This window comes from Phycodurus eques, chromosome 6 (genome assembly GCF_024500275.1).
Source record: "Phycodurus eques isolate BA_2022a chromosome 6, UOR_Pequ_1.1, whole genome shotgun sequence".
Taxonomy (NCBI): domain Eukaryota; kingdom Metazoa; phylum Chordata; class Actinopteri; order Syngnathiformes; family Syngnathidae; genus Phycodurus; species Phycodurus eques.
In genome coordinates this window covers 17,025,057-17,052,870 of record NC_084530.1, presented here as the reverse complement: position 1 = coordinate 17,052,870, position 27,814 = coordinate 17,025,057, and the positions used below count along the sequence as shown (strand labels likewise).

The following is a 27,814-nucleotide window of genomic DNA, read 5'->3' as shown; positions in this document are numbered from 1 at the left end:
GTCATTGTTGTGGCAAATGTTTAATGATGAAACAAAACCAAATAAACAACATTGAAGCAATATGACACCAGAGGACGCAGGCACGGGGAGAACATGCAAACTCCACACAGGCGAGGCCGGGGATTGAACCCGGGTCCTCAGAACTGTGAGGCTGACGCTCTAACCAGTCATCCACCGTGCCGCCTAATATTAGAATTATTATTATTATTGGCAAACTCCGACTGCAACGGACAATCAAAACTGCTGAAAGGATTGTCAGTACCCCTGTACCCACCCTTGAGGACTTGCACGCTGCCAGAACTAAGACAAGAGCGTGCAAAATCCTCCCAGACCCTCCACATCCCGGTCACCGGCTCTTCCGGCTCCTTCCCTCAGGTAGGCGCTACCGATCAATGCAAACTAGAACTAGCAGACATTCCAACAGCTTCTTCCCTCTTGCAATCAACTTCTTAAACAGCTAACTTACAATTCCATTGCAACATGCTGCCAATTTCTTTTGTCTGAGTTTGTTGTCACATTTCTGTCGGGGCAATTATATACTACTCGTGCACTCACTGTAGTAGTCTTGCCACGCTGCACTATTTGCATATCTGTTGTTGACCAATACTGGCCACTCATGCCAGAGTAGCATCTGCCCCATTTGCACACTGACTGACGAGTATCTGCAACATTTGTACAATCAGCATTGTCCCAGATTATCGCACTACTCGTCACTTTAAACCGCATACACTCCTTGAAGTCTCGGCGCCCTTTGCACAATGGTCATTGCACTGGACTATTGCGAGCTTAGTCATTCGAACTGCTCTAAGTGCGAGAGGACACTGCATCTTTTTGCACAATTGTCAAAAGAAAATAAAAAATTGTAACGGCATTACCAGATAACTAGCAACTCTTTACTGCTCAGTGAATGTTTTTTTTTTTTTTTGTCAATGTCTTAATGTCTCAAAAGTGTTCTGTCAATTGACTGTCTGTTGTGGTACTAGAGCGCCTCCAACTACCGGAGACAAATTCCGTGTGTGTTTTTTGGACATACTTGGCAAATAAAGATGATTCTGATCAACTAATAGCTTCGCAGTACACACTATTACAAGCCCCTCCCGAGTCAATGCCGACACATTAAAACAATTCAAGAGGAGGCATTGAAGCATCGCCATGTGGTCAAGTGTCATTCATAGATTGTGTCAGGGTTGTCGATCTAGCATTACCTGGTCATTAGCATTAGCACAACTGGAAATGTGTGTAGCGGTTCTGACCATAGATTTGAAGACTATACCCCAGCACGCTGTAACCGCCTGGCGAACGGACGTGCCTACGTGGCAGCCATGTTGGGAAGGTTGATGTTCCCTTCAAAGGCAATGCATGGACATTCAAATTAGGTCATAACTTGCTCATTTCGTGACCGATTTTCTCAAGGTTTATTTTTTTTCTTCATCTTCCTCAACTTAAAGACTTTAATTTCTTGTGCTATCCTTGCCTGACTTTGCTTGTCTCGGTCATTTTGTAATAATGTCTTTTTGTTCATTGTCTTTTGTTAATCGTGTTTTTCTAAAGTTATTTTGTCCACAGAAAAGCCGCATTTCGGTTTTGGACCAAAATACTTTTTCCACCAAAATAAAACTACCAAAATAAACTTGGTGTTTCAGCATTTGGTTTTTGGCCCTGGCCCCTCTCCCCCCAGTTTTGGTTTTAGTTTTCTGTTTCGGCCAAGAATTTTCATTTTGGTGCATCACTACTTGTAAGTTTATCCAGTGGTGCCTTCAGATACGAGTGACCCGAGTTATGAGATATGAGCTGTCATTAAGACAATATTTTTGCTTTGACTTGTGAGCGCCAACTTAGGTTACGAGCACTGTATGGTGGCAGTAAGCTCAACTCACTTCATAACGAGCAGCAGTTAGCCCAATAAAATAAGTGACCAGTTCTTAAAAAATGAGGCTTCAAACTGTTTATTGCCACTCCCAGCTGACGTTTACTGTCAAACAGAACAAAGATAATTGTGTATTTAAAACAACCACATAGCCTCTGCAAGCCTAATGCTAACACATAATGAGAAATGCCATCGATGGAGGTGGAGCAGAACATGAAGACAGATTATATAAAAGTAACTCATAGGCATATATTACTTATCCTCTGTGAAAATGACTAACATTACTGCATCTTACTGAGGATTGACACGTCCCCATGTATATCCGTTTGCCTGTAAAGTGTTGGGGAGTAACCATTTACATTTAACAAGATTACATAATTTCAAAATCACTGGGAGACAATGTGCAATTAAATTCGTTGCTTTTGGATATTTCCATGATTACAATTTTAGTTACATTTGCAAAAACTCAGGTTTTTAAAAAAAATGGTTTTATCACTTCTTCCTTTTAAAGCCGACGCTTGTGATTGGCTCTCCAGTCATGTGCTGTTCTGCCATTGTCTCAAACATGACATTGAAACGCCACTTTTTGGAGCAATCTGTTAGCTTGTGTAAGGTTTTGAAAACGTTAAACCTTGAGGTACACTTTTGAACACACAAGAACATTGACTTTCGAACAGTTTCATCTTTATAATTTTGACCTTTTTTTATGGCACATATACTTATCTGAACGAAGAATGTGGCGCAAACAGTTGAATGGTTTACATTCTACTTATTTTATTAATCATTTTCCCCCCCCCCGAAGTCTCATAGAGCATTATTTGTCTCATTTAAACACAATTTGTTGTTGTTGTTTCTTTTGGGCGGGTGGTGGAACGGATTAAGTCAAGGCCCCACTGTACTGCTTGTTTTTCTTCTCATTTGCTTTATATTTTCATCCTGCTGTTGATCTTTCCTTCTATTTCTTCATCGTCCCACAAATTTGTTAATGTGTTTGCTCCCAGTATGAGGTGAAGGCCCCGATGCCGTCGTCGTGTTTCCGTAACGTGTGTAAGCAAATGGTCAAGATGCACGAGGCCATCAACGACCTCCTGCCCGCCGAGCAGACACTGGTACGCCACGCACTGCCCCTTCCTGTTTGGGCCTCCCATGACCAATCAGCTAACACTGTGTGTGCGTGCACGGACGTGTGTGTGTGTGTAGATGCTCTTTGTCAGGATCAACAACAGCTTGAAGGCAAACCTGAAGCGGCAGCTGGCTCGACTCGGTGTTGTCAACGATGGCGGGCCACAGCATGGGTAACTGGATGCTCGCTCACTCCTTTAAGGACTTTATCCACCTCAGGAAATTCTCAAATTCATACTTTTTAGTTGATGATAAACAATATTACAAATTTTGGGTGGTAAATATTACATACTGGACGGGGGGAGCATATAAAAACAGTTATGTACTGCAATTAGTGACTTGTGCCAGTGGACCCCAACCACCAGGCGGGCCTTGGGCCAATTGGTACCACGGCCAAATAATAATAAAGCCTGCTAGCCAATAAATAAAAACCAGAAACCTAGCTAACAAAATGAAGATGTACGGTAATTTCTTGTCTATAATACGCTCTTGGGTACAATGCGCACCAAAAATCAGGAAAACCCTTCTACCCATGTATAATGCACACCACAGATTTGCTGCTCTACATATGATCAAAACATAAAGTATTAGTATTTTATTAGATTTTTCCAGTGGCGGGCAGTAAGTTTGGGACCTGGGCCCTCAGTGACCTAATCCACTTCTTCATAACACAGTCACATTGCAAAAATAATTCACAAAAACTCTACACATGTATAACTATATGTGGCATTAAAGAAGAGAAAGGCATTCCCCATATTTGAGGAGGAATGCCATTATTACTAAAGCAAGAAACGGTTACTTTTGTCTTCCGATACATCACCTCCAAACCTCTATAGAGGTTGTAGTGCATACATTACAGTGTAACAGTTCGAAAATAATATTCATCTAAACACATGACAAAAACATTAAAACTATAAATAAAATACATTCTACTCACCAGAGATGCTGATAGAGACGCAGCAGACCTCCTTTCTTTAGTCCTACCTGTCTTTGTAAGATAGCTCATACATCCCCGAAATCCTTTTCAGGATGGAAAAAAAGTCAGATAGTAATATGTTGGTTGACCTAGCCCCACAAAGTCAAGTTTTGTTGTTGTTGTTTTTTTTTGATTTTTTTTGTTGCCTTGAAAATGAATTTTAATCATGTCCAAAATCGTTCCCTTCAGTGAATCTATTTTATGCACATATTCAACTCAACCATTTAGAGGACGGGAAAAATACCAACATGACCCAGCCTGCCTGAAGGCACAGAGTGATGAATCTATAATCTGTTTGGTTAGACCATTTCAAAGGTGTGTGTGTGTGTGTGTGTGTTTTTTTACTTGTTTGACGCCAGCACTCGGGATTCTAAACGCCTTTTGCAGATTACATTTAAATGACAACATATAGAAGCTGAACTATGATTGGACCAAAAAAATATTAATACATTTGAGATATACAGTACTGTACATGACTGGAAGCTAAGCAAATCAGCCAAGAGATGCTTTGAAATGAAGGCAAAAGACTTAGAAATAGATTAATGTATATAATATATATTATATTTTTTTATATTATAATAAATATGAATAATTTAAGTTGTAATTGTAGTTTATTGCTTTTGATAATGTTTACAGCTCTGAAGGCCCATAGGTACCGTAAAATATTTTGTTCATTTTACTTAGAGCACATTTATACGTAGGTATATCGACTTTTAATTTTTGGGAGGAAATAAATGCGTATTATAAACAAGAAATTACGGTAATGCCCAGACACGTGACACTTGACACAACTAAATGAGTGATATGGTGACTAGGCATCATCTTACTACTCGACGTTCACAGTAACACAAAGATAAAATGCTTCTCTATACTCATTCTACACATAGTTCCGACCCACAAGTAAGTAAAAGAGACAGTGACGCTGTTGACAGTGTTTCACCAAGTCTCCTCAGCTACAGTCTCTGGTATGCCTGGCTGAACCGGGTTCTTGGGGCATGTTAATCACTTGTGTGTTGCATCACCTTTCCTGTTTAACAAAATGTAGTAAGTGTTTGGGAACTGAGCACACTAATTGTTGGAGCTTTGTAGGTGGAATTCTTTCCCATTCTTGCTTGATGTACAACTAAAGTTGCATAACACTCTGAGGTCTCCGTTGTCGTATTTTGCACTTCATAATGCGCCACATATTTTTAATTGGAGACTGGTCTGAACTGCTGGCAGGCCAGTCTAGTAGTTGCACTCTTTTACTATGAAGCCACACTGTTGTAACACGTGCAGAATGTGGCTTGGTATTGTCTTGCTGAAATAAGCAGGGACGTTCCTGAATAAGATGTTGCTTGGATGGCAGCATTTATTGCCAGGGGCACTAACACACAAGTGCTAACTAGCATTTATGTTGTGCTGTTTTAAGACTTTAAGCAACGACTAAACATAAATGGTGCAGCAGCTAGGGGTTGAACCAATTATTTAACGAATCGACGCGTCGACTTTGACCCTGCGCAATGACGATTTTAGTTTGCGGTCGATTAATCAGAAATCACGTGGTTTCGAGACAGGCGCCTTGCTGAAATCAACAGGTGTTGGTTCCATGTAGCAAACTAGCGGCGGTGCCTCAAGTATGTTGCAATATTTTACTAAAAATTAGACTGGTAAGGAAGGTCACCTGCTAAATATGCAAGTCTATCCTGAAATATAAGAAATGCACAAGGGCTATCTATGAGAGTACCTCTTTATTGTCAAAATGAATGGTTTAAGATTGCATATTTTGGCTATTTAGACCTCCATAGAGTGACTCTCTAACATTGATTTAGTATAAAAGTGTCAATTTCGTTTTTAAAAAAAACACCTTGGTTTTGTCCTACGAGTGTACAGAAAAGGCCCCTCTGACAGCTACTTTTGGTTGACCCAGTTTTGTATCCGCATTTGTCCATATTTGGCTAAGGCCGCCCCCTTTCCTCAACCAACCTCTAATTGGTTGCCTCCGTGTAGAAGACCCACTTGTGAGAGCACGTGTTTATGTTGACAGTGCTGGCTTGGGAGCGAAGAGGTAGGCGGAGATCTTCACTCGTGACATTGATAAGCTCGAGAAATCCTAATGACCTGGTTTCAGGCCTCTGGACAGAAAAACGTCCGGAACTCAGGAATGTCTGGACGATTTTAATTTATATTTCACGTTTTCTGAGGCACCATAGAAACAATATTACATCCTAAATACTCTAAAAAGTTGATTTGGTAAACAGTGGCGCCTTTAATGTGTCGAAGAAACCATTGAACTGCCATCTCCTCGCGTTTGCAGTCTGCTGCTCTTCCTCTCTGAGCGCAGTGAGCACCGTGAACACCGCAGCGCACAGGGACCTTCCCTGGCCTGATACCTTCAAAGACTGTTGGATTTTATATGGGCAGAGGTTGGAACAGCTTAAATGCATTTTCATTAATTTCAATGTGGAAAGATGATTTAAATTAACTCATTCACTGCCAGCCTTCCCAGTTAACATGGATATTTGACTTCTAAAGCCGTCAATGGCACTGAATGTGTTATCTCAAGGCACGTCTGTATTTCTGTGGAAGTTTAAAACCCAGCACTTTGGCCATATCGCCCACCCTATTTCTTGTGCATTCTTTCAATATTAAGTGTTGAGGGCTGTGTGTGTCTTCAGGCTGGTGGTGGTGGACGTGGCCTTCTACACAGAGAACGTGCAGGCCCTCAAGAACTTGGAGGCCTTCGATCTCAACATGGCCGAGATCTGGGAGCACAAGAGGTGACCTCAGCCGCCACCAACGGCCAACGACGACCACAACAGCGCTGTTGGAGCCTTTATATCCTCGATGTCCAGCTCAAGTTCCATGTACTAGTACACTTCAAAAACTCAAACTTTTACCAATTGCTGTGTAAACTTTGTTCTCACTTGTAGGACAACTTTGGCATACTAGTAGGACACCTACGTGTCACTAGTTAGGCAAAACTGCACTAGTTGACAACAGTGTGCTTGCTACTAGTACTACTCATGAAGTGTTCAATGTTAACGAGTAGAATTTAATATAATGTCTCTAGTAGTACCAGTAGCACGCAGTTGTCAACTCGTAGAGACTTGATCTGCTGCCACCATGTGCGACCATTGGACCCGAACAAAAGTGCTCGATGTTCCCTTGCAAACATTTGGAGGGTTCTGCAGACTTTTCCAAACCTTTTCCTACTTGTCACTCTGTTGTCATGACAACACAGGAAGCTGAACCCCACCCACCATATAAGCAAGAAACTGGACCAAACTGTGACTTTCCTAAAGTGTATCACTGTGTCTCAGGAAAACTGTGACATTATTTTCACTATTTTTGGGGAGAAATTGTTTTCTTCAAACATCAAAAAAAAAAAAAAAAAAAATTGAATCAGCCAACGTCATCACTGTGCCTCTAAACGACAACCTGTGTGTGTGTGTGTGTGTGTGCATAAGTCTTTCATAGAATTTGATCAATAACAATAAGGAAACTAATAAAAAATATATATAATTCTAATTTTGCCATTTTTTAAAGTTCCCTTGGAATTCTATGGGTTAATGTCTCCCATGCTGAAACTGTCACATTGAAGTCCTATTTTCAAAATGTTACTGATTTTAAATTTTAGACATTCGTAGTAAAGGCAATCCTTATAGACAGGAAATGGTGGTGGACCATTGAAATACACTTTTTGCATCACAGTAAAGCCAAACGTGCACAATAGTAAAGACAAACAGTTTCATAAGAATAGTGTGAGACTTGCACAATTTACATGTTGCTCTTCAAACTCTGCAGATACAAGTGCATAAATGATCCTAACTACTCTCAACCCAGTTACACGCTAGTCTTTGTACAATCATCATAACGGCAAAGACATGCAATAGTTCCGACACTTTCGCAAGTTAATTCATATCTCAGAAATAACACCATTTGGCAGTCTGCTATTGTGTGAATGTAAAATGGATGCACTTCAGCTCATAGATCCTTGTGTATTGCAACAACATATTGAGGCTCTTTCAAGTGGCATTAATGGTAAAGAGACAGCTTGAGTGACAAAGAAGGACAGTTCGTGACAAGCAGGAAAAAAAAAAAAAAGGAACCCTGAAGAAACTAAGATGCATTTGTGTTAGTTTAAATGGAAAAGGCTAATTAGGCAATAGGAGAAAAATCTTATGTATCCAAAAATGTCCTTCGCATCTTCAGAAATCGAAATCACGAAACTTCATTTGGGATTTTTAGACTGGTTAGAACATCTGCCTCACAGTTCTGGGGACCGGGGTTCAAATCCCGGCCCCGCCTGTGTGGAGTTTGCATGTTCTCCCCATGCCTGCGTGGGTTTTCTCCGGGCACTCCGGTTTCCTCCCACATCCCAAAAACATGCATGGTAGGTTAATTGACAACTCTAAATCGTCCATAGGTGTGAATGTGAGTGCGAATGGCTGTTTGTTTGTATGTGCCCTGCGATTGGCTGGCAACCAGTTCAGGGTGTACCCCGCCTCCTGCCCGATGTTAGCTGGGATAGGCTCCAGCACACCCTCGACCCTTGTGAGGAGAAGTGGCTCAGAAAATGGATGGATGGATAACTGCCAATACTGCAAATACTCTACTGATAATGATTTTTCAAAAGCAAATTCACTGGGGCATGTTTACACTGTTCTTGATCAAATTATATGAAAATGACCCCGTGAGATTGAGGGTGTGGGTGTGTGTCGTGTGAGAGAGCTTCAGTGTGAGAGAGTGACAGTGAGTGTATGTGTGCACATCTGAGACTAACTGTGACCTTGTGTGCGTGACTGTGAATGCGTGTAAATGACTGAGTGTGCGTGTGGCTTCCAAGCTGACATGAATAATCAAGAACAGAGTTGTCATTTCCAAGTGCTTCTTGTGTGATGTCTTTGAGAAATATCCTTGATGCCTCTGACCTAATAAATGGAGCTACTAGCTATTTAAAAAAAAAAAAAAGGGTTACTCTATAAATTTGGTCCAACTTGTGAAGTCGTGAACTCTTGAGGTACTGTCTCCAATAACACCACAAAGTGCCCACGTTTGTTGCGTGTCACCTTTTGGGGAAAATAGGTGGAAAAGGCAGGTAAGTTGGCAACATGGAGTAGCTCTCGCTTCATTGAAATGTCCTAGCTGTGGGCCTGGTAACCGTGGCAATGAAAAACACCCTGCATCTGGATGAGACGATACTATCCCACTAAAACAGCGATTTCAAGAAAAGTCTTCAAAGTGGGTTTTGTGTGTGCTGTCATTCTTTATCGCCAGCCAATCACAGGGCACATAGAAACAAACAACCATTGGCGCGCACATTCATACCTAAGGGCTGTTTAGTCGTCAACCTACCATGCATGTTTATTTGGGATGTGGGAGGAAACCGGAGTGCCCTGTGCAAACCCACGCAGGCACGGCGAGAACATGCAAACTCCACACAGGTGGGGCCGGGATTTGAACCCCGGTCCCCAGAACTGTGAGGCAGATGTTCTAACCAGTCGTCCAGCATGCCGCCATTAACAATTCGTTGTACATATAATAATTTGACAAAATGGTTATGTCATTTTATGTTTTGTACGCCTTTTGTTATATGCGTTTTGTTATAGATTTCATGAATAGTTTACCAAATCATTATGTTGCATTATATGCGTTTTGTTGGTATACCGTTGTTTTTTTTTTTGTTTTAATACATTTTGTCATTCTGATTTCACACGTCACCACGTTTTGCAGTTTTACGTTTTGTTGTTTCATAGTACAGTGGAATCCTGTACGTTCACGGTTATGGGCCTGCGGATTCACCTATTCACAGATTCCCCAATCTCTTTGTTTTTGGGGGGGGTGAACCAAACTCTTTGTATTTTGTGGAAAACAGTTATTGAAGGGATATCCTGCTGAAAGAATTTTTGGGGTTCAGCTTTTTTTGTTTACAATGCAATTATAATGGGTGTCAATGATGCGTAGTTCTTCTATTCGAAGGGGACAATGACCCGGCCCGGCCGTGAATAACAAGGGCCGGCTGTATGTCCGAAAGCTTTTATAAGACGCCTGGGAACTTTTCAATGGTCAGTTTAGGTCATCTAAAGGCAGACTATTAAAGACTTTATTTATTGACCTCAAAGACGAGCAGTTGTGGACAGTTAACTTCTTGTTTGGTGACCTTTGACCTAAAATGGCTTGAAAGATTCTTTGTAAAGTGCTTTTTGCTTTGTCAAAGAGTACACTTTTGGTTTCCTTGTGTAGTTTTTGTTGCCGTCTGCTTTTAGTGGTCCAGGATGCGCAGGTTTCCTGACACGATCTTGTTCTGCAGCATGGCTCCGGCGGGGATGTCGATACGATCGCCGTGGTTGGCGATGATGATCACCGTTCCCTGCCGACACAAATACCTACATACATCATCAAGGTATGTATCGAAGTTTGGATGTCAGTTGTCCAAAGGTTTACAATTACCACAACATCGCTACTTTTTTGTGTTAGCTTGTCAGTGGCATTTTATTATATGTTAGCATTAAGGTTGCAGACTTTGATTAGATGAAATTATATGATTTGGTTAAACATTTTAGTGGAAGGTATAAAACTGTAAACCAATGTTTCTCAAACTTTTGACCACCAAGTACCACTTCAAAAAAAATCCTTGGTTTATAATGACCAACATTAAATTACAGTAGGTTAGTAGGACCAAGTGTTCATGAAAAACAAAGTTTTATTCCTAAAAAGTATATTTAATATTATTGGAAGCCACTGTAACAACATACAAAGTTTAAACAGCTTAAAAAGCAGGAATATAGGAAAGTGTTGCACACTTTGTAAAAGGGAAATGGTTCGTACATGTTTGGAAACAAACTGTTATGCATATATATTGCACTTAAAAATACAACTGTAACTGGATTTAAAAAAGGTGACATGCACAGTTTGAACATTTAAGTCGATTCATTCATGTAGCAGTAGAGGGCGGCTTCGAAGCACACTGAGAATCACTGCTATAAACTATATATGGTTATTTATACATCAGACATGCAAACACCAAAGGCATGAAAAAGGTGACACCCAAAAAAAAAAATTTTTTTGGTCCGGTCTGGGGGGATTCCCTGAGCCCCCGCAGAGAATTTTTTTATATTTGAACATAAATTAAGCAATCTGGAAGACTTCTAAACAGTCCAATAAGGCAAAAAAATAATAATAGTAATAATAAATCTTCACGAAGAATAACGCATTTACACCGCTCAAATACATGTTGATGTACAAATTTAAGATTAAAATGAAATTTGCCTCATTTCTTTGCTTTTTTGTTTTGGCCTCCAACTTGAGCCAGGCCCATCTCCACCTGCACCTGATGCCTGCTTCAAGCTGCGCCACGTGAATAGCATCCTCCTCTTTAAGCAATCTCATTCTGGAAAAGAATTGACTAAAATCATTGGCTGTTTCTCTTCATTTTTCACTATTACCAACTTCAAAGGCTTCAAAGGTTTTTAGCCACAGCATGAACATCAATTGAAAAAAAAAATCTAAATAAAATGTAATGTACAAATTCTGATGTTACTGTGTGTGTATGCACAGTCAAAATATAATAATAATTGATAAAAGTAGCGAGTGGCATTTCGATCATTGTAACTTAGTAAAAGTACCGTAACCTATTAACAGCAGAAGGAGCTGAAGTTTTTTTCTGGTCTCGTCAACTCTTGTGACTTCGAGCGCACAGGCAGAACCTCACGCCGCGTATTAGTCCGCCGGGGAGTAATATTAAAAATTACATCTGTGTGTTGATGGTGGATGTGTGGAATGGCTCTAGCTGCCAGCATTGAAGGAGTATGAAACAGCCTATAATGTCAGTGATGGCGATGGTGACAGCCCCCCCCCCCCCCCCCCCCCCCACAGAAAAAACTCATCGGATCTATACAATTTACGTAAATGGCCTATTTTGCCGAAAGGCGACTGATTTGCATGTATGATACATAGCAGGTTTCCACATATCGCGGGTGGGTCTGAAACACATCGCGTGAGTTCCACGTACCTTGAGTGAGACGTTCTTCCCGAAGGTGACGTCTCCTGCCACAGTGAGGTGGTCCAACTCCAGCATGTCTGGGATGCTGTCGAAGCGGGACAGGAACTCTTGGACCTGACAGCAATGACCGAACACAATGTTAGCGTAGCGTTGAAACTGCATGTTGCTAATGTGAATGAATGTAAGTACGTTTGAATCCGAAGGTTAGCACGTCGTCACCGCCTGTCATCGCAGTTGTCGTCATCAAAGCAGTTCGTGCGTCTATATGTGTTTGAATACTAACTAGAAATATTAACATTGCTGCATATCCTAGCAATAGCCGTGTTGGTTATTGCAGTGTGTGTGCATGTATTACGATAAAAGCATGCTAACAACTACACCTTAAACGATCGATGAATCGACAACTAATCGATTATCAAATTCTTCGACCACTATTTTGATAATCGATTAATTGTTTAGAGACCTTGTTTAACTTTGTCCAAATTTTCTGATTTCAGCTTCTTAACAGTAAATACTCCAGTTTCTGTCGTCTTTGGTGAAAGCAGATCTTTGTGTTTAACCAAAACAAGACATTTGCAAACAACTGCTTTTACTTTGGAAAAGATCAACATTTTTGCCTTTTTTCTGACTTGTTACAACTCAAACTAGGAACGGAATAATAATTTCTGGAAAAGAGTCCGTGAAATCTATTAGAAAAATAATGGTTATTTGCAGCTGTAGTAAGAATGACATTTAAATGACAAGCAGCCTTCGAAGTGTACATCAATCCAGTAGCCCTTTGTTTGCATGAATCAATAGCTAAAAAATCATCGTCGCTTCCAAAAAGGTTTGCGAGTACAACATGACTCCCTTTCGCGTGATAGCGTTTTACTTATTTGGTTTTGTTTCATCATTAAAAAAAATAGCAAATAATAAAAAATAATCAGTAAATAAACAGTAATTGGGGGGTGCTTTTGCAATACACTTTAGTTGAAAATGTTTATTTATTTATATTTATTCGATAGAAAAAGATAATTCCAAAAATATTGGATAGTGTCATAACAACTCTAAAAAGGCCCAACCTTGGCGAAGCAGCTGCCCAGCTTGACATGCGGTGTGGTGGGGAACTCCCTTTTTTGGCTCATGGTAAGCGAACCTGCGTCCAGGCTGTACAGGTTGGACATGACCAGCAGCAGGTCCGCGGACGTCTTGACGGGCAGGAATCGAGAACGCGGCACATTGACGCCCATAGCGTTACGGAAACTCTTGATGGCTGCGCCCACCGCCGTCTCTAGCTGGATCACGTTCAGACCGCCCTCCAGCGTCTGCGCACGCAGGCGCGCACACATAAACACATGCACGGCAGTAGGAAGTGACATCACAGACTGGAGCGGGAAGTGAAACGTCGGCGTGATGCGTATGCGCGCATGACCTTGTAGTTGACGATGACGTCCAAGTCAATGGCGTTGTTGTCGAGCAGCCTCTTGACGGCGCTTAGCGAGATCCACAAGTTGTTGGTGTTGAAAATCTTGAACTTGGTGACCGACTTGAACTCGTCCACGTGGGCTTTGGGAACCTGAGCGATCTCCAGCAGCCTCAAGTGGTCCTCGTATTGGATCAGCGTGCCGCCCTTAAGTCCCACATGGGTCAGTCAGACAACACTCACACCGACTCTCATGCACACTAAAGCATATACCCTCAAACAGATAAAGTACACACACACACACACACACACACGTGTGGCGCACCTTGACGTCGGCGCGTGTCTTGTCAGTGACCTCCATGATGAACTCGCAGCGCCTGTCTGGCGATTGGTTGATGAGCCTGCGGAGGATGTGAAGGTCGACGGTGGCGCCCAGGTTGTCGATGTTGGACACGAACACGTACTCCTTGCCCTCGTCCAGGAGGTGGTCCAGCAGGCCCGAGTTGGCTAAGCTGGCGTAGATGTCGCCGTGACCCGGAGGGTACCACGCCTCTGCCGTGCTGTCTGCACTCACATGCAAACTCTTGGCGATGGGAAGCAGGGACTCCTTGTTGATACGCGGGTACCTCCATCCCCACGCACACAACACCTGTTCAGCGTCAAGTCGTGTGCTTGTGCTTGTGCGTGTGCGTGTGTGTGTGTGTGCGCGCACGCATAGGCGTAGCTGCTCTGGGGTTAAAAGTGTGTCTGTTGTTTATTATGAATGCGTGCATTAGTGTACCTGCTCTGGTTGGAAGTGCGCATGTCGTGTAGTGTGTGTACTCGCTCTGTGTGTGTGTATACCTGCTCTGGTTAAAGGTGTGTATCTTCAGTCGGTGATGTTTGTACTTCTGAAGAATCTTCTTGGTTTCTTGGTCCGTGTTGAAGGAATTCATCAAGAGCAGAGGAACGTCAGCATCGTATGTCTTGTTCAAATGCTGAACATATCCACACAAGAAAAGGAGGAAGACAAAATAAGGGGGAGAATATAAGAGGAAGGGAGGAGAAAATGGAAAAAGGTGGAGGAAGAAGGAAAAATGTTCAAGTGAAAAGGGAAGAAAGAATAGAAAGGGGAAGAGACAGGAAGCAAAAGAAAGGTTGAAAAGAAACTTGACAATTGAAGGGAACGATAGGAGCAAGAAGAAGGGGAGGAGGAAGAAGTGAAAGAGGGAACAGGAAGAAGAGGAGGAGGAAGAAGGGGGCGTGGAGGATGAGGAAGAGGAGGAGGACATAGACAAGGAAGACAGGAGGAAACAGAAGAGGAAAACAAGAAAGTAGAAGATGATGACAGGAAGAAATAAATGAAAAAGATGAAAAAGCAACAGATAGACAAAAAGGAAGAAGGGGAATACAAATGAGAAAAAGGAAGAAACAATAGGAAGAATGAAGTAAAAGAGAAGGACGAATGAAACAGAAGGAAGAGGAGGAGGTATAAGAGGAAGAAGGAAGGAAAGAGGAAATGGAAGAAAAAGAGGAAGTAGAAAAGACAGGAGTACACAGGAAGAGAAGTATAACTATTAATAAATAATCAAATAAAACGAGGAGGAGGAGGAAGTAGAGGGGAAAGACAGAAAGGAATGAGGAGGAAGCAGAAAAAGAAGTGTTGAAGTGAGAGCACATGTAGAAGAGGAGGAAGACGAGGAGGGCGGCGCGTAGGCGTAGTTGCCGTGGTTACCTCAATCTGTTTGACGGTGAGGTCGAGGAAGGTGTTTTCGTTGCGTACGCTGATGAGACTCTTGGGGCCTTTGCATCCCATGCTGGTGCCCAGGCCGCCATTCAGCTTGACCACCGCCAACTTGTTGAGGCACGACGCCACATCCCGCAGCTGGTGCTCGGCCCGGATCTCCTCATACGCCACGATCTCCGCAACACAACATCGCACCCGCTTTCGGTCACACAGGTCGTCAAGGCAACTGCCACAGCTTGCCAGTAAGGTGTTATTTTTCTTTTATGTATCTGCCAAGGCAGCAGGCAGGGCGCCATTTTGTGTGTCTTTGGCATGTTACGGCGACCCAGCCCTGCCGCTGCCGTCCGTGTAGGTTTGGATTTTTTTCCTCTCGCATCATCGTAAAAACCTTCATTTAAAAACTGCATTTTGTGTTTACTTGTGCTGTCTCTGACTAATATTTAAATTCATTTGAGGATGGGAAACAATTAAGTGTGACGAACATGCAAAAAAATAAGAACTCAGGAAGGGGTCAAACACTTTTTCACACCGCTGTACTTCGTTGTGCCCCTGGGAATCACACCTGGAATCGACTTTGTCCTCTTGGTGGCTGCTTTCACGGAATCCGTTTTATGGACACTCATGCTGTCCCCGATGAGCAATGCCTTGTTTATGCTTCGCCGTGATGAGGGTGAGTACATAAGGCGCAAAATGGCTGACTGAATGATTTTACGAGTACGTTTGATTTAATGTGACCCGTCTCATTGGTACACCATGACCAGTTTGTAAATTTCAATTACAGTGCTTTTCAGGGAACTAAAAAAAAAATATAATAATAAATAAATTTAAACGCCATCTTGCTTGAGTTCCCAAACACCGCATCATTTAAGTTGGTATTGTCTGTTTAAGTGCCCCGAGTTCGATGCTAAATTTTTTTTTTGAGCTCGTCAAAAAATGGATGGATGAATGATCGCCTGTTCTTATATTGTTCATGAAAAAAATTAAATATTTGAAGCTATGTATTATTTGAACATCTTAGTACTGATTGCAGGAACATTTTCACATGGCATCTCAATGGAGAGACGAAATAAGAAAGAGACAGCAACAATGGCATACATGGAAGAGTTCCAAGGCGAAAACCACTGCTGACCAAAAACAACAAAGGTTTGTCTTACTTTTGCAAAAAAAAAAAAAAACATCTGAATGATTCCCAAGACCTTTGGGAGATTATTATTATTATTATTATTATTATTATATGGACTGACGAAATCAAGATTGAGCTTTTTGGAAGGCGTGTGTCTCGTTACATTTGGCGTAAATGTAACATAGTGTCTCGGAAAAAAACATTAGACCAACAGTCAAACATGGTGGTGGTGGTGGTGTGATGGTTTTGGGCTGCTTGACTCGTTTGGGACCTGGACAACTTGCTGTGATTGATGGAACCATGAATTCTGCTCTTTCAAAGAAAATCCTGAAGGAGAATGTTCAGCCATCAGTTTGTGACCTCAAGCTGAGCCGCACTTGGGTTCTACAGCAGGATAACGATCCGAAACACACCAGCAAGTCACCTTCCGAATGGCTTAAAAAATAAATAAATAAAGGTTTTGGGGTGGCCAAGTCAAAGTCCAGACTTGAATCCGATTGAAATGCAGCGGCATGACCTTACAAAGGTCGTTCATGCTCAAAACCCCTCTATTTTTGCTGAATTCAAACAATTCTGCAAGGAAGAGTGGGCCAAAATAGCTCCGCAGGAATGTGAAAGACTCATTGTCAGTTATCGAAAACGCTCGACTTCAGCTGTTGCTGCTGAGGATGGCCCAACCAGTTGTTATTTTTAGGGGCCACTACTTTTTCCACACAGGGCCAGGTAACTGAATATCTTTTTTCCTTAATAAATTAAATCACAATTTTAAAACACCATTTAAAGTTCACTTGGGTGATATTTGTCTGATATTTACATTTGTTAGATGATCTTAAACATTAAGGTGGAGAAACTATGAAAAAATTTAAGAATTTGAGAAGGGGGGCCAATACTTTTTCACGGCACTCTAGGACCAGTTTAAGAAAAAACACAATTATATGTAATATACAGACATAGGGGGTCCCCGCTCCAGCTTTGCATTTGAGGATCCTTGCCCTTGAAATTGTTAAAGACACCTGATATGAACCATTAAGAAAATAATATTGGTTCTCAGTATTGGCTTGGAGAAGCAAAACGTTATTTGTTGTCGGCCGACTGGTTAGCACATCTGCCTCACAGTTCTGAGAACTGGGTTCAAATCCCGGCCCCACCAGTGTGGAGCTTACATGTTCTCCCCGTGCCTGCGTGGGTTTTCTCCGGGTACTCCGGTTTCTTCCCACATCCCAAAAACATGCGTGGTAGGTTGATTGAAGACTCTAAATTGCCCGTAGGTGTGAGTGCGAATGGTTGTTTGTTTATGTGCCCTGCGATTGGCTGGCGGCCAGTTCTGGGTGTACCCCGCCTCTCGCCCGAAGATAGCTGCGATAGGCTCCAGCACCCCCGCAACCCCAGTGAGGGTAAGCGGTACAGAATTTGGATGGATATGATTTCTATATGATGGGTTTTCACATAACGGGGGATAGACTCCAAACAATCTGCAATCGGTGTAAATCCACCAAAAATGGGCTCAAGTTACATGACAAAAACAGTGAGACGTAGCTGTCAGCGCACGCTGCTACTCGACTCAAGGTCAGGCGGGTGGCATTAACAAGGATGATAACACAACGTGGACCGCCGCCATGTTGTGTCCTGACCCTGAAGCACATTTCAACGTGGGTGCCATGCAAAGTCTAGCAGATGTCCAAAGGTCCCCGACTTGCCACCCGAACACAAGTGTCCGGTGTCGACTATTCCTGGCGCTGACCTTTATTGGCAACGCTGCTATTCCAGGAACGTGTATGCATGTACATGTTCACTGAAAGGGTCAGTGCGCTCTTTCTTGACCACCAAGAGTGTAAGAGGACACCAAGGCCCACCGCACTACAAACGGAAACAAACTTAACTGGAAAAACTACAGCGGAACTACAACGGAAAAACTGCGACCACTTTATATCGGTCAACAACATTTTGAGAGAACATTTGATGAACGTTTTATTTCACTGAACCACAAACAACATGGCTCCATTGTGAAGGAAGAAGCGGATTGATAGCTAAATTATAATAGCACAAAGAGGAAACGGGCTACAATAAAGAAGAAAAGAGGATCTTTGGGCAACTGCTGCCAATGATCACCCCATTCATTGACTGTCGCTTTTTGGCGACAAGACTCTCCACGCGTACATATGCATAATTGTTCAACTACACACACACAGATCATTTTACACTTGAGACTATGTCTGTCCCGGATGCGCGTGTCACAGAAACAATGAGTCCCTGCAACTTCTCGTCACGGAATACAGATACAGTCATCCTCCACTATATCACAGCTCTTGCTTCGCGGTCTCGCTACATTGCGGATTTTTATTACAGTTGTTACTCATATTTTTTATACTGCTTGTACAATATTTTTGTGTTATCCATTGCATCCATGTGTTTAGGCCCATCACGATAGCAAAATAAGTTTTCCCAAAAACTATCACGACAAACAATAGTATCGTCACTTATATAATTATATTACAGCATAATAATGCAAGTACATCATTTTTAAGAACAATTACCTTTTAATTCTAATTCTAAGAATAATGAACCTTGGAATGTAGTCCAATAAAAAATATCTTGGATAAAAAAAACAAATAAAACAGACTCAGGCTCTGTTCACAAGATTTGCACTTAAACAAATATTAACATTTAGCATAGAGGAATACACAGTCATTAATGCCTTAACAGGTAATATATTGCCAATGAAGTTTCAAGTTGGTTGAAAAATGTACCAAGTAACAACATTAATAACACAAGTAGATCAAAGCAACTTGTTTTGATTCAAGATTTGTACTACTATTCAGAAGTCTGCAGCCTTCCGTTAAACGGTGCTTTGTCAACATGTTGAATGGCTACATCTCTTACAATAATAGTGAGTACGTTATTCCGTATATAATGTGAGCATACGTACACCATAATTGCCAATTGATGGGAAAAGGGAAATGTTTTTTGTTCCCAGCTGAAAAAATGGGGTGGGATGGTTTTGTTTAATATATATATATATATATATATATATATATGATGTCACCAATATATATATATATATATGGGGGGGAAATCAGGAAACTCCGTCCGCATGGCTGTTAGATCTGATCTTGTATTTCCTATTATTATTATTATCCTTATTTATTTATTGATTATTTACCCATAGATGACACTTAGAGGTGTGTTCAAAGTTCAACTTCCTATTAGTGGTGCATCAATCAGTAGTGTTGGGGCGGCGGTGGTGTTTGGGGGGTCCCGGTAATGTGGGAGCTGTAGTGTTGTGGGTACTCACAGTGTCCTTAGGCGGGCGGCTGATTTTGGCCCAGTCCACTGCAGGACCTTTGACCTGTAGAAACCTGTGGAAGAGCCTCTTAAAGCCGTCAAAGTCATTCTTGCAACTCTGAAAGCAAAACAAATCAAAGCACCGCCATCAACAGAATGAAGCTGTCAATACAATGGCTTTTAAAATCAAAAACTTGTGCTTAGGAAAGAAGAAAAGGTTTAGGTAAAAGACACATTCGGTTCCGAGCTTCTGTTTTATGAACATTTTGAACATTTGAAGGGGTCAAAAAAATTCAGTCCTTGAAGCTAGTTTTACTACATAAAAGTTGGCAAGTTGTCTATCTTGAGTAGTCCCACCAAAAAGTCTCAAAAAGCCATTCCTGAAAAACAGGAAGTCTATCATTTTGGTTTGAGGTGGATGTTTTGAGTAGGTATGCATTGATAATTATCAGACCAATAACTATCGGCCCGATATCGAGGGGAAAAAATGACATCACACGGATCGGTCCGATAATGAAAAAAAAGGACCAATAACAAGAGCTACATCATTCAGTGGCGCGGTGGTCGGCAGCGGCTTCTGTTGCATTGGCTTGAGACATTCATGGATATTTTGACCAAAATTATTTGCCTACGAAACCAAAAATAGCCAATGTCCAAAGAAATTTAGCATATAAATTGCAATCATCCAGTGACTTTGCGTTGGTAAATATGATGCTTGCCCTTGTTTGTAAGCGCAGAGCTCGGCAAGACCCAGCAGCCAATGAAGCAACTGTCATGGGTGTGTGTTCCGGTTGTTGTCTTCCCCCTGTCTCGTACACACCTGCTCCTGAGAGCATCTTCACCACCTGTGCCTCGTTCACCCTAATTACCCCTTGCATTTAACCTCGTGTCTCATTCTTTCTCCTCACCAGTTCGTTGTACCTTGTCGTCGCGTTCCAGCATTCCTTATTTCCACGTCAAAGACTAGACCCTGTTCCGATTATGGACCTCACCTTTTTGCCTCATGTTTTTGGATACGGTTGCCTTTTTTTGGATTGCCTGCCTGTGTACCGACCTCTGCCCGTATATTAAGTCGTGCATTTTTGGGTCCTATCCTCTGTTCCGTTCATGACAGCAACGGACTCGCGTAGCAACATAAGCCGACTGAGGAGCAAGTGGAGGCGGCTTCATCGGACGCGGAAACCCGGCTGTCGGGGCGGACCTACGACACCAAAAACTGTCAATATCCGCAGCAATTTATCATTTGATCGCCAGCACTTGCTGAAATTATGATCACCCAGTGACTTTTGAGTTCGTAACTACGACACTCACGAACGTTTCTGTTCCTTGGAGCGCAGCTCTCGGCAAAACCCAGCAGCCCGCAAAATAGCGGACTCGCGTGGCAGCGTAAGCCGACAGAGGAGCAAGCGGAGGCGGCTTAATCGGACACAGAAAGGCGGTTGTCGGGGTGGACTAACAGCTAACCAACAAGAGCTAAGAGGCAACCACTACACAGCACTGCTCCTATTCAGCTTCCTCTCCAGTGTTCGAACAAAGTACATTTTTACATCCCAACTCATCTCAATATCATTGTACTCTCTATAATGACAATAAAAAGGCACAAAAAAAAAGGCATATTCTTATTATTACATTACATATGTTGCATACATATATTATATTGTATAACACAGTTTTAATTATATTTTATACGAATAAAAAGGCATTCTGTTATACAACCAGTTTTATATAAAACACAATTATATAATACATAATATGCATAAGTAGGAGGTCCCCACTCAGGCCTTCCAATAGTTTGGGGGCCCTTGGCCTGGAAATCGTTGAAGACCCCTGATATAAACCATTACAAAATTATCGGTTATCTGTATCAGTTTGAAGAAGTAGCAAGTTATTTAGTTATCGGTGGCAAAAAACTGTTATCGTGCATCCCTAGTTTTGAGGTCATGTTGGCCATTTATAGGGGTCATCCAAAGAAAATTTAGCCCATAGAGCCAGTTTTACATAGCAACATGAAATTTGGTAGGCATGTCTATCTTGAGTCATCCCACAAAGTCTCAAGAAGCCAGTTTGTCAGCCATTTTGGTTTCCAGCTTTGATTTTAGGATTGTTTTTGCCATTTCCAGGGTTCCTTCAAATAAAATTCAGCCCCTGAAGCCAGTTTCATTTACTGACATGAAAGTTTGTAGGCCTGTGTATCTTGAGTAGACTCACAAAAAAGTCTCAAAGCACAGGAAGTCAGCCATTTTGGTTTGAAGCTTTCATTTTAGGGTTGTTTTGGCTATGTCCAGGCAAGTTTGTACCACAGATTTTTTCCTATTGCTATTAAATTTGCACCACATACACTTGATAGATGGGCAACGCTGAATTGTGAAAACTTCCTTTTTTTGTTTTGTTCCTTTTTGTTTTTCTTTATTTGTTTTCATGTCAAGCAGTTCTATGATGTAACTTGAACGATACTGAATTGTATTGAATTAAGATGGTTCTGGCCTCCAATTTTTAAAAACATTTAAGATAAGCTATGTAAGCGGTTTATATACTGTGCAAGTTTAGTTTCTGACCAGCATTATTCTTCAAATACACTCCTGTAAAGTAGCAATTATTTTTCTTACGCCAACTGCAACAAGCAACTTCCGGACGTCCTGCTGCTGATTTTGGTGTGAATTTTGAACAGTCCTTTATTCTGACCTGTGCATGGGCGTCGCCTGCGGTGGCGAGGAGCTCGTCCAGCTCGCAGCACATGGACTCCTCGTGCTGCTTCCGAAGCTTCTCCTGGAACTCTGTCATGGCTCCAGCGCTGAGGTCTGCACATAAGATGGGCACGAGTCTGAGCGCTCAATACACCCCGACAACATCCACGCCACGTGGTGCGTTCGTGCGATGCTCGGAAATTGCTGTACAGGGAACCGCGACTATATCGTGGTTCGTTATATCACAAATTTTTAAGTGATCATTTTGATATGTTTTCACAGTATACAGGCAAGTCTGAATTCAGAGATGGTCCGTCAATGTAGTACCACGTTGTGTGCCACAACATGCCAGGCAGCACTGAGCTCTACCGGAAGAGCTGTCGAGTAATTAAGAGCAAGAAGAAGACAGAGAGAGAGAGAGAGATTCCCAACTAAGCTCCAGTAAAAGTGGTTGTTGCCATGTTGCAAATAGAATATATACCTGTGAGGATTCCTGCATGCTTCGTTTGTGTGTTGCTGGAGTCCGTGTTAAAGTAGCAATTGGTCAAAGGTTTGTAATTACCATTAACATTGATGCTAATTTCCATTACCCTGTCTAAGGCATTTTTTCTGTCAGGTTTATGGTAAACTTCAATTGGAAGTGACCAATAAACAGCCTGATGCAAGCATGCTGAGCCTCGTATTTTTGAAGAATTGTACAAGCATGTTTTCTCCCTTTTTCGTTTCCTCAAACTGATGTTAGACGATAGTCTCCCATTTTTCAATGAGAAAAGGCCTTGAGGAAGACTTTTTAAAAAGTGTTAGTTTAAATGTGTTTAAAGCATGTATAAGGGGTGAAACTAAACATTTTTTACAAGGTCTGTCTATGCATCTATCACAGGTGTGTCTGTAACACATCTGATGCAAAAAATGGGGGTTCATGCATTTTTTTTTTTTCCCCTGCGGAACCTAACTTCAGTTATTTGCTGAAAATCTCACCTATTCACAGCTATCGGAATATTTTTGTGCTCCTTCTGCAATGTCCTATGATGCCACAAGACACCGCCAAAGTGCTGGCTCATAGGAAAGTAGTGATAGGGTTCAAGGAATTGTGTTGAACTGAGTGTTAAGACTTTTGAGGTAGTGGGGGGGGGGGAACGTCATGTGTATCGCATTAAAATGGGAACGTGTGGCTTCTTGAAGGTGTTAGGTCCTGATTCAATACCTCGGCAATGCATTTAGAAAAATTTTTTTTTTTTTTTTCCTTCGAATAAAGGTGATACCTTTAACATGATACCTTTTTTATATGGCTATAAATTAGCAGTGGTTCAAAACAAGTAAATTAAAAAAACGTTTTATTCTTGATAGTGACGGGACTTGAATGCGTTAATGATTAATTACAAACAAATAGTTAAAAAAGATTAACGCATTTTAATTGCATTTTGAGTTCCAAACAACTCAGAACCTTTGTAAGTGCACGATTTCCTGGTACACCAAGTATAATGACGCACACGTTAGAGTTCAGCTTAGTCAGATACTAAAAATGGAGGAATTGGATGAAACACCGTTGCTAGGACTGATGGGAGGCAAATTTCATTAAAAACTTACCCGATGGAAGCCTTAAGTGTGGTTTTGTCCAAATTGTTTGAGCTGCTCGCCTATGGCGCAGGCCGCAAAGCCGGGTGTGGGGAGGCGGACAAAGTGTCAGTGCATTCCATGTTTGTGGACGGCAGGAAAAGCAAACAAGGATTCGTGCACATCGTGGTGCAATCGGATGCTCACGATGCCGTACAATCACAACGAGGGAACTTCATAGGTACGGGTTTTTTTTGCTATTTATTTATTTTCAAAGTACTGTACATGCATTACATTTCATGTTAACAATGCCCGACCTATTGCCCGCTGTTGGCACGTTGCTTAGCCGTGTCCTTACTCCACCACTCTGGTGTATCAAGTCTGTGTCTGCAAAGCTTGTCGCAGTGAACACAAAAAATGTGCTTGCATACAATTGCACATCAACAAATTAGAATACTGTAGGAGAGTTCATTGTATTTCAGCAATTCCAAAAGTGAAACTTATAATTTATACAGATTCATTCAACAAAAGAAAATACTTTTCAGAAGTCAAATTCCAACCTCATTCCCATATTAAAATCATTTTGATTGTTTCTTATATAACATTATTTATTAGGATTGGTCAAATGTGGATTTTTGTTAGCTGTAAGCTAAACCATTAAAATAATAACAAAGAACATCATAAAAAGTTTACTCTGTACTGAATGCATATGGGTTTTTGAATTGAACTTCAGAAACGCATGATGTTTTCTAATTCTACTTTAAGATGACACCTGTATACGCAGCAACATTTGATCCAACTGTTCAAACTGCCACGCAGAAATCATTTAAAGGCAATACTGTTCTGAAAAAAGAAAACTGTCCTAAAAATGGCACTTTAACTTTCTGTCTGTCTAAGTTTGGCTAGGGATATTTTCTTTGTTTGTCTACTGTTTTGTAATAAAAATGCAATTAAATGCATTTCTCAGTTAACAACATTCCTGTCTGTGTAAATTATTTGTTTCAATTGTCCACTAAAATCAATTTGAATAAAAACTTTTTTTTTTAGTACAGACTAAAATGTGATTGAGATTAATCAATTAAAGCCTCTAATTAGATTTTTAAAAATAATCGAGTCCCACCCTTGTTTAAATATTTAGTAAATATTTAACTAGAACACATTGATTGTACAGTTTGTTGTATTTCTATTTGCTTTGATTTTGCTTTGTTATAAATAGGTGCCTTTTCAGCCAATAGTTTGAGTTATGTTTTCCAGTGGGCATTTTCACCACTGGCAATTGGCAAACAAGTCAACGTTGACTGTTCCGTTGTTTAGTCTTCTCCCATGCTAACACCAAAGTGATGGAAAAACTCACCGGCCACCGTGAGAGTAGACATGGCGTGACGCCGCTCTTTAAATCCTGACACTGCGCTAACAGACGTGAACTCGCACACACTGCCAGGCAAAAGTGAGTGACAGTGAACAGTCACACTGCAAAGCTCTTTTGAAGATTGATTGACAGCCCCGCCCACAAGCCTGCCAGCCCATCACATATAGCAAGAGAAAACACTTGTTTGTATTTATGTTCCTGCTGAGGATGCCAAATAACTAATAAAATGGGGTACAGTATTAAAGGATTTTAGTCATCCCATGAGGGAAATTAAATTGCTAAAGCAGCATTATTCACACATACTGTGTATACCCCTATTAATTATTTATAGCACAACCAACAAAAATACAAACAAAACAAAAAACAGTGTTGAAAAGGGATTAAAAGAAATGTAAATTAATCTGAGAAGAAAAAAAGATGATTAAGATGTTGCATCTTGCTACGCTGTAATAAATGTGTGCAAAGTGAGAAGTATGATACTTTTGCCCTTAATTTATAATGACGACTTAATATTAGAGCTGGGGAGTAACATGCTACGTTTAAGCCGTTACATATACTCGTGTAACTTATAAGATAAATTATACTCGGCGGATTTACTCTATTACATTGAGCTACATTCTGCTCGCTACTTTTATTTAATATCTACAGGTATGTTTTTATTATTGCTTGCTCAAGCTATTTTGGTTCGTCAGAGAGACTTTTGTCACATGACTCTGTTTCGCCAATCCAACAGAACTAGTGACGTTTGACTCCATTTGACCAATCAAACGGAGCCAGGCAGTCACATAACCGCACACAGTCTCTGGACAACCCCACACGGGAGCAAACATGGCAGAAATCTATACTGACCTTACAGGGGCTCCGGCTCACCTCGTGAGGATAATTGGCATCGAAATGTTCAAATATTTACAGTACTACGTCAAAAGACACGTGACAAAGCTAAGAATAAAAAAATAAATTAATTGAAATATAACGGACACGGGCGGCACGCTCGTCGACTGGTTAGCACATCTGCCTCACAGTGAAGACTCTTAACTTGCCCGTAGGTGTGAATGTGAGTGTGAATGGTTGCTTGTTTATATGTGCCCCGCGATTGGCTGGCAACCAGCTCAGGGTGTACCCCGCTTCTCGCCCGAAGACAGCTGTGATAGGCTCCAGCGGACCCGCGACCCTTGTGAGGATTAAGCGGAACGGAAGATGAATGAATACTGTACACGATGGCGATGCTGACTTAATGTCTTTTGCGGAGCCGATCAATGAGGTCATTGATCGTATCAGCAAATTATGACATTAAAGCCGATCAGCATAAAATGCTAATTATCGGTTGATACCGATCAGGCCAATCAGATCGGTGTAAAGTCTGGTTAATACACTGATCGAAGTGCAATTTAATCAAATGATATATAATTCTATCATTAACAATCTCTGCGTGGTGAGCCTACTGTGCTGTTTCACGTGTGTTAAACAATTATTTCATTTAAGACTTCTTTTGGCTGAATTTGCCCTCATGTTTTATTTTTAAAAATATTGTTACGCCAAATTTGAATTTGCATACTGTATTCGTATTTCATAGCTGTGTCTATTTGACATTCATGCGCTATTTAAAAAAAAATAATCAGAAGTTACTCACAGTTACTCAGTACATGCGGTTTTTTTATTTATTTGTTTTGACTTTGGGGGAAAAAACAAACACTTTAAAAACATATGTTGTAACGTGAGCTCTAAATAGCTGACATTTTGTCAGGCCTCAAAATGTCATCGTTCAAGCACTGACCAGTTGCGGTACACTATCAACATTATGAACTTCAAAAGACAAAATACGTTTACATCCTATTTCCACCGCTTTTGCGCCGTTCGCTCAATTTTGCCCTTTACGAAAGTTTGAAACATTTACAAATTTCCACGTCTTATTATTCATAATTGTTCAGTCGTTTTTGTACACGTTGCCTTTTGTTAGTGTAATACTTGACTGTTTACTTTTTGAATGGGGCTTTTCAGTGGTGACGCGCTTCAAACACTTTAGGGAGTTGCTCACCTCAAGACTTGGTCAAAGTAGAAGCGAGTCAGTCTCCCGAAAGCAACCCGCCGCTCTTTCGTTCCCCAAAGCTCACTTGAGCGAAACAAAAGTTGTCTTTCAGGGGCCAAACGTGGCCTTGATAACATCTTCCAGGTGGGAGCTAGCTCAGATAATCGCTCGGGGACGACCCCGCCCCCACGGAAGTCAGTCTCAGCAGCGCTGATTGGGTATGCTCACCCGTCCGTCATCTCTTGCCGGATGTTTCACTTGTCTAAAGAGTAAAGATTCCTTTTACTGTCTGCCTATGTTTAAATGTCTTGAAAACATGTTTTAAATATATTTTGTGTATAGTACTGCATTTAGTTTAAGCGGTAAAAGAAAACACATTCACAGTAATCATTAACTGCTTCGATAAAGAGAACATTTGTATCCCATGAGGAATGTAAACTTTAAGTGTTGTACAAACTGCCAATTTTTACGTTGTAAATGTCTTTAAAAAATATAATCAGTACGTGAGCATCAGTGCTAATTAGTTCGCCTTACCTGTCAATCACAAGTAGTCTCTTGCCAGTCCTTTCTTTAAAAAACAAAATGTTATGTTTTGATAAAAAGTGAGTTTGACTCCCATGAGCACACATAGTTAAACTTGTAGTTCTGATATCCTCCCCATTAGTTTCCATTTTAAATGTCTTGGGGGGGGGGCTTTAT

The 27,814-nt window shown here is 41.2% G+C and overlaps 2 protein-coding genes across 8 annotated transcripts in view; one reads left to right on the top strand and one right to left on the bottom strand.

Moving 5' to 3' along the window:
- The window catches only part of vps54 (VPS54 subunit of GARP complex), a 41,024-nt gene extending 24,826 nt beyond the window's left edge, over positions 1-16,198 (top strand). For 2 of the 5 annotated variants that reach the window (XR_009768769.1, XR_009768767.1), the window contains exons 21-25: positions 2,869-2,976; positions 3,068-3,162; positions 6,623-6,811; positions 10,258-15,747; positions 16,108-16,198. Coding sequence is in view for 1 of the 5 variants with exons in the window: in XM_061679457.1 (XP_061535441.1) it covers positions 2,869-2,976; positions 3,068-3,162; positions 6,623-6,728 (309 nt within the window). In the remaining 4 variants the exon portion in view is untranslated. Of the gene's footprint in view, positions 1-2,868; positions 2,977-3,067; positions 3,163-6,622; positions 7,391-10,257; positions 15,748-16,107 lie in introns of those variants that run through there. The other 3 variants (XR_009768768.1, XM_061679457.1, XM_061679458.1) reach the window with 3 other exon arrangements.
- Positions 9,615-27,765, bottom strand: LOC133403967 (UTP--glucose-1-phosphate uridylyltransferase-like). Of its 3 annotated transcripts, none has more exons than XM_061679460.1 (10): positions 27,125-27,765; positions 22,165-22,280; positions 19,493-19,600; positions 15,066-15,251; positions 14,195-14,328; positions 13,677-13,977; positions 13,361-13,558; positions 13,011-13,253; positions 11,959-12,063; positions 9,615-10,317 (listed from the first exon to the last, which is right to left on the bottom strand). In XM_061679460.1, exons 2-10 carry the CDS (start codon positions 22,261-22,263, stop codon positions 10,210-10,212), a joined length of 1,482 nt encoding a protein of 493 aa, XP_061535444.1. In that variant the 5' UTR covers positions 22,264-22,280; positions 27,125-27,765; the 3' UTR covers positions 9,615-10,209. The 3 variants fall into 3 exon arrangements, with proteins under 3 accessions (XP_061535444.1, XP_061535443.1, XP_061535445.1); XM_061679459.1 differs by lacking the exon at positions 27,125-27,765 and adding an exon at positions 25,075-25,150; XM_061679461.1 differs by lacking the exons at positions 9,615-10,317; positions 27,125-27,765 and adding exons at positions 10,730-11,337; positions 25,075-25,150.
- Between the last annotated feature and the right edge of the window lie 49 nt (positions 27,766-27,814).